The sequence below is a fragment of the Procambarus clarkii genome, chromosome 14, assembly GCF_040958095.1.
Source record: "Procambarus clarkii isolate CNS0578487 chromosome 14, FALCON_Pclarkii_2.0, whole genome shotgun sequence".
Classification (NCBI taxonomy): Eukaryota; Metazoa; Arthropoda; class Malacostraca; order Decapoda; family Cambaridae; genus Procambarus; species Procambarus clarkii.
This window is the reverse complement of record NC_091163.1, coordinates 38939750-38951240: the sequence shown is the minus strand read 5'-3', so window position 1 is coordinate 38951240 and position 11491 is coordinate 38939750. Positions and strand designations below refer to the sequence as shown.

General features: G+C 44.5%; 1 protein-coding gene across 4 annotated transcripts in view; it reads right to left on the bottom strand.

Moving 5' to 3' along the window:
- Positions 1 to 11491, bottom strand: part of LOC123770712 (serum response factor) — a 310097-nt gene that overhangs the window by 247212 nt on the left and 51394 nt on the right. For all 4 annotated transcript variants that reach the window (XR_011228475.1, XM_045762838.2, XM_045762828.2 and 1 more), the window contains exon 2: positions 1106 to 1357. Coding sequence is in view for 3 of the 4 variants with exons in the window: in XM_045762838.2 (XP_045618794.1) it covers positions 1106 to 1357 (252 nt within the window). In the remaining variant the exon portion in view is untranslated. The remainder of the gene's footprint in view (positions 1 to 1105; positions 1358 to 11491) is intronic.

The window sequence follows — 11491 nt, the reverse complement described above, 5'->3', positions numbered from 1 at the left end:
ATCTACAACACGAGGCACTCGAGGCCACTCGAGGGCCTCACCAACACTCTCCTAACACCTCATCAAACATATCCACATGCACAATGCTACCACAACAGCGTGGTGCATCCATCAGAGAAAACACCGAGGCCATACAGTGGGATCGAACCTGCGTCCCGGGACTCCTCGAGGACACGCACTACCCACTGCACCATGATGGCACTTTAAGCCGTATTTATGGTTCACATACTGACAAGCACATCATGGTGGAGTGGGTTGTGCCCATGTGTTCAATCCCACAACACTGCCTCAGTACTTTGTCTTATCCAAAGTTATTGTCGCTAAATGCGGTTGAGTGTTTGTGAGGCCTGGAGCGGCCCACACACCAGGGTGCGGCCCACACACCAGGGTGCGGCCCACACACCAGGGTGCGGCCCACACACCAGGGTGCGGCCCACACACCAGGGTGCGGCCCACACACCAGGGTGCGGCCCACACACCAGGGTGCGGCCCACACACCAGGGTGCGGCCCACACACCAGGGTGCGGCCCACACACCAGGGTGCGGGAAGCAATGTGCAGGAGCCCGCCGCCGCCGCCGCCGTCGCCGTCATAAGGGCCCACGCCACTAAGGGCTATTACAGCCCAGCGAACTGATAGTTGTATGGTGTGTGTGGGGGGAGTGACGGGGGCGGTGCCCGGCGGGCGAACCCCTACCGGGAGTGGGTGGGGATGTGGTGGTGGGGGTGGTGGTGGAGACTGGGGTAGGGGGAGGTGGGGGAGGGGGCGCCCATGGGGGAGTGTGGGGGCAGGGGGGAGTGAGAGGGGAGGGGGGTCTGGGGGGCCACCAGGTGGGAGTGCTGGTGCAACACACCACTATGGTCGCCGTGGCCCGGGGAGGACTGCGTCAGGTGGTGGTGGTGGTGGTTCATGGGGTGGGTGGAGGTGGGCGTGCTGAGGTGTGGAGTGGGCGGGGGGTGTGGGTGGTGGTACTGCTGCTGGTGGTGGTGCGTCTGGAGGGCGGCGGCGGCGGCTGCGGCGGCGGCTGCGGCATGGTGGGAGGGGGAGGCCATGGCCCCTCCCTGATGCATAGAGTTGATGGGTGCCGAGTACATCATTTGCCTGACCTTATGTTCGTCCTCCGTGACAGCGTAGGTCAGCTCCGTCTCCTCGAAGCCGGTGGCTGACATGCGCTGGTCGTGGTGGTGCGGCGCCTGGGGCGGGTCCGGGCTGTTGAGGCAGGTCTGTATCAGCGCCTTGCCTGCCTCAGATGTTATCATGGGCTGCAGCTTCCTGGTGGCGAAGGTGTACACGTGGCCCGTCTCGCTGGCCACCAGTAGCATCACCTGGGTCCCAGTCAGTGTTGACAGCTCGTACGCCTGCAACACAACAACACAACACTGTTACTAACACTCACGGGGGCCTGGAACACAGCAACACAACACTGTTACTAACACTCACGGGGGCCTGGAACACCTCCTACCTCACTAACACTCAAGAGGGGCCTGGAACACCTCCTACCTTACTAACACTCAAGGGGGCCAGCAACACCTCCTACCTTACTAACACTCAAGGGGGCCTGAAACACCACACAACACTGTCACTAACACTCAAGGGGGCCTGGAACACCTCCTACCTTACTAACACTCAAGGGTGCCTGGAACACCTCCTACCTTACTAACACTCAAGGGGGGCCAGCAACACAACACAACACTGTTACTAACACTCACGGGGAGCCTGGAACACCACCTACCTCACTAACACTCAAGGGGGGCCAGCAACACAACACTGTTACTAACACTCAAGGGGGCCATGGAACACCACCTACCTCACTAACACTCAAGGGGGGCCAGCAACACAACACTGTTACTAACACTCAAGGTGGCCATGGAACACCACCTACCTCACTAACACTCAAGGGGGGCCAGCAACACAACACTGTTACTAACACTCAAGGTGGCCATGGAACACCACCTACCTCACTAACACTCAAGGGGGGCCAGCAACACAACACTGTTACTAACACTCAAGGTGGCCATGGAACACCACCTACCTCACTAACACTCAAGGGGGGCCAGCAACACAACACTGTTACTAACACTCAAGGGGGCCATGGAACACCACCTACCTCACTAACACTCAAGGGGGCCAGCAACACAACACAACACTGTTACCAACACCTGCTAGTAATGGTTCCAGAAACCTTCTACACCTGTTAACACTGATTGTTGGCTAGTTTATTGTGCACCCCATACTCAGCCTGTGAGCGGTAGCGCAAAAAGCATTACAGAGGCACAAAAGGTCTTTATCAGACCACATCTTAGATTATTACATAAACAATCTCATCTATCCTTCACACCTTATAGTTACAGTGTCAGCTAGTTACAGAGAATGTTCTATTTCAAGAGCTATATATTTACAGTAAGTCATTATACATTAATGGTTGGTCTTATCGCTAATACATAATTGTTTGAGCAATGGAGATATTACAGTCATAGGGGAGCTGCTGTTTGTTATTAGTCTTCACAATGCACTATTTGTTTCTTAATCTCATATGGTGTTCCCACAGAACCTGTCAATATCGGTCCCAGGGAATCTGTCAATATCCGTCCATCCCAAGTGGTTAGGCACCATTCCTTTCCCCCGTCCCATCCCAAATCCTTATGCTGACCCCTTCCAAGTGTTAATGGTGATGACTGACGACTATATATAGTGGTAATGGCTACGACTATAGAGCCACGGGCGGCTATAGAGGGCCTGCATACGAGTGGCTTGCTCGTGCCACCATTAGAAGCCATTAGAGCACAGAGAACTATTTAGATTAGTGACAAATTTCCGCTCAACTAGCAGATAACAGAGCTATTAGAACCGAAAATATTCTACATTTAATCTTCACAAACAATGAAGATATACTCAGGGCAGCACCCCCCCCCCTCCCTCCCTCCGAATATGGGGAGGTAAATGTAACGCCACAAGTAAGTGTAATTATGTACTATTCCTAACAGTCAGGAATTGTACTTATTATACCTGGTTGATGGGGTTCTGGGAGTTCTTCTACTCCCCAAGCCCGGCCCGAGGCCAAGTTTGACTTGTGAGAGTTTGGTCCACCAGGCTGTTGCTTAGAGCGGCCCGCAGGCCCACATACCCACCACAGCCCGGCTGATCCGGAACTTCTCTTAGAAAACAGTCCAGTTTCCTCTTGAAGATGTCCACGGATGTTCCGGCAATATTTCTAATAGTCGCTGGGAGGACGTTGAACAACCGCGGACCTCTGTGATGTTTATACAGTGTTCTCTGATTGTGCCTATGGCACCTCTGCTCTTCACTGGTTCAATCTTGCATTTTCTTCCATATCGTTCACTCCAGTACGTTGTTATTTTACTGTGTAGAATTGGGACCTGTTCCTCCAGTATTTTCCATGTGTATATTATTTCGTATCTCTCTCGTCTCCTTTCTAGAGAGTACATTTGGAGAGCTTTCAAACGATCCCAATAATTTAGGTGCTTTATCTCGTCTATGCGTGCTGTATATGTTCTCTGTATTCCCTCTATTTCAGCAATCTCTCCTGCTCTGAAGGGGGAAGTGAGTACTGAGCAGTACCCAAGACGGGACAACACAAGTGACTTGAAGAGTACAACCATTGTGATGGGATCCCTGGATATGAAAGTTCTCGTAATCCATCCGATCATTTTTCTGGCTGACGCAATATTTGCTTGGTTATGCTCCCTAAACGTTAGATCGTCGGACATTATTCCCAAATCCTTGACATGCTGTTTTTCTACTATGGGAAGATCCGATTGTGTTTTGTACCCTGTATTATGTTTCAGATCCTCATTTTTGCCATACCTGAGTACCTGAAATTTATCACTGTTAAACATCATGTTATTTTCTGCTGCCCAATCGAAAACTTTGTTGACATCTGCTTGTAATTTTTCAATGTCTTCAGCAGAGGTAATTTTCATGCTGATTTTTGTGTCATCTGCAAAGGACGACACGAAGCTGTGACATGTATTTTTGTCTATATCAGATATGAGAATAAGGAACAGTAGCGGTGCAAGGACTGTACCTTGAGGGTACAGAGCTTTTAACATCGCTTGGACTCGGTTTTATCTGATTGACTGTTACTCTTTGTGTTCTGTTCGACAGGAAATTGAGTATCCAGCGTCCTATTTTTCCAGTTATTCCCATTGACCTCATTTTGTGAGCTATCACCCCATGGTCACATTTGTCGAATGCCTTTGCAAAGTCTGTGTATACAACATCTGCATTTTGCTTTTCTTCTAGGGCTTCTGTGATTTTGTCATAGTGGTTGAGTAACTGTGACAGACAGGATCTTCCCGCTCTAAATCCATGTTGTCCTGGATTGTGCAATTCATTGTTTTCCATAAAACTAGAAATTTGATTCCTAATCACTCTTTCAAACACTTTTATCATGTGTGATGTTAGTGCAACTAGCCTATAATTTTTTGCCAAGGCTTTACTCCCCCCCTTGTGCAACGGAGCTATATCTGCAGATTTAAGTGCTGCTGGTATCTCCCCTGTATCCAGGTTTTCTCCATATTACGCTGAGTGCTCTCGCTACTGGTACTCTACATTTCTTTATGAATATTGAATTCCATGAGTCAGGCCCAGGAGCTGAGTGCATGGGCATATTGTCAATTTCTCTTTCAAAGTCTTCCGAGTTTGTGGTAATATCCGTTATATTATCTGCAGCTTGAATGTCATTCATAAAGAAGCTGTCTGGGTCATCAACTTTCATGTTGTTTATTGGTGTGCTAAACATAGCCTCATACTGGCTTCTTAGAATTTCACTAATCTCTTTGTTGTCCTCTGTGTACGTACCTTCACTTGTAATTAAAGGTCCAATACTGGTGTTTTTTTATTTTGATTTTGCGTATGTGAAAAAATATTTCGGATTTTTCCTTATCTCTTGTATAGCTTTCTGTTCCAATTCCATTTCCTCAGACTCATATGATCGCTTCAACGTTTGTTCTATTTCTTCGATCTCCCTGCTTAGGCTTATTTTCCTTGCTTGTGATAGTTGTGTCTGCCGAAGCATTTGTTATTTTTTTCCTTCTCCTGTACAGTCGTCTGCGTTCTCTTTCTAGAGTGGTCCTCTTTCTGCCCCTCCTCACAGGCACGTGCTTCAAGCAGACCTTGTAAGCTTCAGCTGTCAGTTGAGCTATTCCCTGTGTGGGAGTTTTGTCGCTTAAGACCGTCTCCCATTGACTAGTTGCAAGGTCTACATTTATTTTTTCCCAGTCAATCCTCTTATTGTTGAAATTGAATTGATTGAATATTCCTTCTCGCTTGTTGGGTCTCTTAGACCTACTACCGTTATTTATGCTAGTTCGCACTTCAATGAGCTTATGGTCTGAGTATGAAGTATCTGAGATTGTGATGTCTCTGATTAGTTCATCATTGTTTGTGAATAACAAGTCTAGTGTGTTTTCGTTCCTAGTTTGTTCTGTAATCTGTTGATTGAGCGAGAATTTGTCACAGACTCTCAAAAGTTCTGTGACCTGTGGTTGGTTACTTCCCGGGTCATTCCCTGCTATGATATTTGTGTTTGCCGTTCTCCATCTTAGACTCGGTAAATTGAAATCTCCAAGGAAGATAATATCTGGTGCTGGGTTCGCTAGATTATCAAGGATGTTCTCTATTTTGTGCATCTGCTCTGTGAATTCCTCAACTGTTGTATCTGGCGGTTTATATATTAGAATACTAATTAGGTTTATTTTTTCTACCTTAATTCCAAGTACCTCTACCACCTCATTAGTTGAGTTTATTAGCTCTGTGCATACCAGGTCCTCTTTAATATACAGACCTACTCCTCCATTTGACCTATTTTCTCTATCACATCTATATAAATTATAACTTAGAATCCAGATTTCACCATCCATGTAATCTTTTGTATTTGTATTACACTTAGTATTAAACCGTACTGTCAAATAATCGCCAGAATCGCACCAAAATATTGTGGAATATTTGAGTTTACCTGAAAAGCTGAATAGAAAACCACGACCTAACCTAACCTTCTTAGTGTACGAGGACAAGCATTTTATTGCTTCTTAATTACCATTAGTACTAACTTATAGCTATAGTGATATTACAGTTTTATAAAACTAATAAAACAAAACTAAAATCTTTCAATATAGTATAAAGTAACTCAGGATATTTTCAAATTTTGTATAAAATCTCTATTGTTTAATATAACTGAAAAAGAAATTCTTTATATTCAAAACTTGTATATATAGAATTGACATGAAAACTTTATCCTAAAATTCTGAGTGTTTTAACAGTTAAGGAGGAGAATATATGGGGAGGTTAATGTAACGGCATAAGTGTAATTATGTACTATTCCTAACAGTCATGAATTGTACTTATTACACTTAGTATTAAACCGTACTGTCAATTTGGAGGATGCGTTGCATCAGGGACATTACAACCTCAGATACCACATACTCAGACCACATACTCATTGATGTACAAACATCAATACTCGTAATAGGCCTGAACAAAATTATCAAGCGAGAGGCGTTATTCAGTCGAATTAAAATTTTAATAATAAAAGGATAGCCTGGAAATAAATAAACATGGAGATTTCAGACATTCAATGGGAAACTGCTCATAATAAAAATACCACACAAGGAATAGAACAAGTGACGGGTGAAACACGTGAAGACTGTCCGAGACTTGTGTCTTTGTGGAAAGCCAGAAAGAGGACGCAGACGGCACTACAAAAAAAAGGAAAAAAATAACAAATGCTTAAGCAGACATTATGCTTCAGCAGCGGTATGCCACCAGGCTCGTCCCGGAACTGAGAGGATTGAGCTACGAGGAAAGGCTAAAGGAGCTGAACCTCACATCCCTGGAAAACAGAAGAGTAAGGGGAGACATGATAACCACCTACAAAATTCTCAGGGAAATTGACAGGGTGGACAAAGACAAACTCTTCAGCACGGGTGGGACACGAACAAGGGGACATAGGTGGAAACTTAGTACCCAGATGAGCCACAGAGACGTTAGAAAGAATTTTTTCAGTGTCAGAGTAGTTAATAAATGGAATGCATTAGGCAGTGATGTGGTGGAGGCTGACTCCATACACAGTTTATAATGTAGATATGATAGAGCCCAGTAGGCTCAGGAACCTGTATACCAGTTGATTGACAGCTGAGAGGCGGGACCAAAGAGCCAAAGCTCAACCCCCGCAAGCACAATTAGGTGAGTACATGACTATCCTTACAAAGAAAGATTTACTTGATCAGAGGTAAAGAAACAGAACAGCCACTGAAGTATCATATCAGAGGTAAAGAAACAGAACAGCCACTGAAGTATCATATCAGAGGTAAAGAAACAGAACAGCCACTGAAGTATCATATCAGAGGTTAAAGAAACAGAACAGCCACTGAAGTATCATATCAGAGGTTAAAGAAACAGAACAGCCACTGAAGTATCATATCGGAGTGAAGAAATACAACTACAACACAAAGCCATAAAGTGAAATAAAACCCAGAATCTCTCTTCACAAATGCGAAATAGAAATGGATAAACCTGTCACTATTGGACCTATTCGTACAAGTGAAAGTTCATACACTGAGGATGACAAAGAAATTTGTGAAATCCTAAAAAAAAGCAGTATGAGGACATGTTTAGCACTCCGATACTCAGCATGAAAGTAGAAGATCTAGACAACTTCTTTATGCGTGATATCCAAACACCTGTAAATATAACTGATATCAACACGAGCGTGGCAGATTTTGAAAGAAATTGACAACATGACCATGCACTCAGCTCCGGGGCCAGACTCATGGAATTCAACATTTATAAAGAAATGCAAAGTGCCAGTAGCACAGGCTCTCAGAATAGTGTGGAGGAAGAGCTTGGACACGGGGGAGATACCAGATGCGCTTAAAGCAGCAGACATTGCCCCTCTACACAAGGGAGGGAGCAAAGCATTGGGAAAGAATTATAGACCAGTTGCACTAACGTCCCACATAATAAAAGTATTTGAGAGTATATAAGGAGTCAGGTCACCAGTTTCATGGAGACCAATGACCTCCACAATCCAGGCCAACATGAGCGGGATTTAGAGCAGGAAGATCATGCCTCTCACAGTTACTTGACCACTACAACAAAATCACTGAGGCATTAGAAGAAAAATAGAATGCAGATGTGGTGCACATGACGCAAAGGCATTCAATGAATGTGACCATGGAGTGATAGCACACAAAATAAGGTCAATGGGAATAATTGGTAAAGTAGGACGCTGGATACTCAGTTTTCTGTCCAACAGAACAAAGAATAACAGTCAGCCCAATAAAATCGAGTCCAAGCGCAGTTAAAATTCTGTACCTCAGGGCACAGTAAGTACTGTACGGTACAGCAAGGACTGTACCTCAGGGTACAGTCCTTGCACCACTGTTTTTCCTTATTCTCATATCAGATATAGACATAAATACAAGTCTCGGCTCCGTATCATCCTTTACAGATGACACAAAAATCAGCATGAAAATTACCTCTGTTGAAGACATTGAAAAACTACAAGCAGATATTAATAAAGTTTTCGACTAGCCAGCAGAAAATAACATGATGTTTAACAATGAACAATTCCAGGTACTCAGGTACGGTAAAAATGAGAACCTTAAACATATTACAAGGTACAAAACACAATCAAATCTGCCCATAGTAGGAAAGCAACATGTAAAGGATTTATTAATAATGATGTCCGACGACCTAACGTTTAGAGAGCATAACCAAGCAAATATCGCGTCAGCCAGAAAAATGATCGGATGGATTACGAGAACTTTCAAATCCAGGGATCCCATCACAATGGTTGTACTCTTCAAGTCACTTGTGTTGTCCCATCTTGAGTACTGCTCAGTACTCACTTCCCCCTTCAGAGCAGGAGAGATTGCTGAAATAGAGGGAATACAGAGAACATATACGGCACGCATAGACGCGATAAAACACCTAAATTATTGGGATCGTCTCAAAGCTCTCCAAATGTACTCACTAGAAAGGAGACGAGAGAGATACCAAATAATATACACATGGAAAATACTGGAGGGCCAGGTCCCTAATCTGCACAGTAAAAATAACAACGTACTGGAGTGAACGATATGGAAGAAAATGCAGAATAGAACCCGTGAAGAGCAGAGGTGCCATAGGCACAATCAGAGAACACTGTATAAACATCAGAGGTCCACGGTTGTTCAACATCCTCCCAGCGAGCATAAGAAATATTGCCGGAACAACCGTGGACACCTACGAGAGGAAATTATATAGTTTTCGCCAAGAAGTGCCGGACCAACCAGGCTGTGGTGGGTATGTGGGCCTGCGGACCGCTCCAAGCAACAGCCTGGTGGACCAAACTCTCACAAGTCAAGCCTGGCCTCGGGCCGGGCTTGGGGAGTAGAACAACTCTCAGAACTCCCATCCAGTAGGTATGGACAAAACACATACCACTAAGAAAACAGAAAAATATACAAACTGGAACGAGAACGTAATTTTCTCTATGGGAGAAGAAAACAACTGGCTGAAGATGAACCTTATCTCCAGAACGATAAGGAAGGCTTTGTAGAGAAATAGAAACGACTGAACAAAAGTTATAATCCAGGAGAGGCAAAGGGAGCAAAAGGCCATCAATGAAATACAGAGAAATCCAAAATACTTCTTTTCCTTTGGAACATCTAGAACAAGACTAGAGCTGGTACCGGGCTTTTGTGCAAGGGTTATCTTGAGGTTATCTTGAGATGATTTCGGGGCTTTAGTGTCCCCGCGGCCCGGTCCTCGACCAGGCCTCCACCCCCAGGAAGCAGCCCGTGACAGCTGACTAACTCCCAGGTACCTATTTACTGCTAGGTAACAGGGGCATTCAGGGGGAAAGAAACTTTGCCCATTTGTTTCTGCCTCGTGCGGGAATCGAACCCGCGCCACAGAATTACGAATCCTGCGCGCTATCCACCAGGCTACGAGGCCCCCTGATGGGTGGTGGGTGATGGAACACACACAGACAACAACACAGAAATGAGTGAAATACTGATGCAACAGAAACATTCTGCTTTCAAAGAACTCCTGATCACACTGAAGATGGATAACCCAAACAAGTTCTTGATGCATGTGACACCAACATGGGACCATGTATCAGACGTCACCCTAACCCCACTCGACTTTGAAGTAGCCATAGACACCATGCCCATGCTCTCTGCACCAGGAAAAAACCCAAAACCAGAACTCGATCGCAAAAGTGGACTACGAAAACTTAAGATAGATAACATACCAATAGACTATGTCTCCTCTTTCAAATACCTTGGAGTCTCTGTCCCTTGTACTCAACTGCAGTCAATAAGTTACATCAACAATGTAGAGACAGACTCAAGGCTCTCAGAACTGTAGTGGGGTACAGCCCGAAATATGGTGTTAATATTAGAATAGCAAGAATGATGTATTTAGCGTATATAAGGTCTCTGATAGACTATCATGCACCAGCTTTGGTCCTGCAGAATGGCAAAAGTATTGATAGACTGGAAAAAATGCAAAATGAAGCACTCAGAATTATACTTGGCCGTCCTATAACTACCAAAGTTCTCAACATGCTGAAAGAATTAAATATACTTAGCATTAGAGATAGAATATTTGAAATTAATCTTATGATGGGACTAAAGCTGCTGCGTGATAACAAAAACAACATTGTGTCAGTTGCACTGTTAGAACACATACGAAATGGAACTAGCGAGTCTAAGTGGATTCAAAGAACAGCCACTCATATTAAAATGATGGGACTGCACGATGTATATACAGATGAAAGAGTACAGCACTTCCTTCCACCCTGGCAGATAGTACCTTTTGACATCCTGACCCCTGCATACCCCACCAAGAAACTAATCACAAACAACCCTCATGCTCAGCTTGCTGCTAAATTAAGCACCATAGAACACATTCACAATATACAAGCTGAAAACAGCATAACACAGACCATATACACTGACGGATCACTCAATACAGCTACAAGGAGGGCAGGAAGTGCTGTTATTGCTCATCAGCCCGATGGCAGCACAATTCAAATGAATATCAGAATTAGTAACTGGGCGTCCACAATGCAAGCCGCGTTGGTAGCGATACTGGTTGCACTCGAAATTATTGACAACACTGAAGTAGACAGCTTAATTATTTCCGACTCCCTTTCCTCACTACGAGCTATAAACAGTTTGCAATCAAGTAATAACTTGCTTGTCTTGGAAGCTAGACGTAGATGTATAAGCATACTTAGCAAGAGGGTAAATATAAAAATGTTGTGGATTCCTTCTCACATTGGCCTGCAGGAACATGATAAAGTTGACGCCCTTGCTAAGGCTGCAGTAAATAGAGACAGTATAGAACAAAGTAATCAAATAGGTCCCTTAAATGTGTCAATTGACGCTCATGTTTCATTAGACGCTTCAAGTTCATTGAAGTGCAAACTAACATTAATAACGGTAGTAGGCCCAAGAGAAACAACAAGCTAGAAGGGC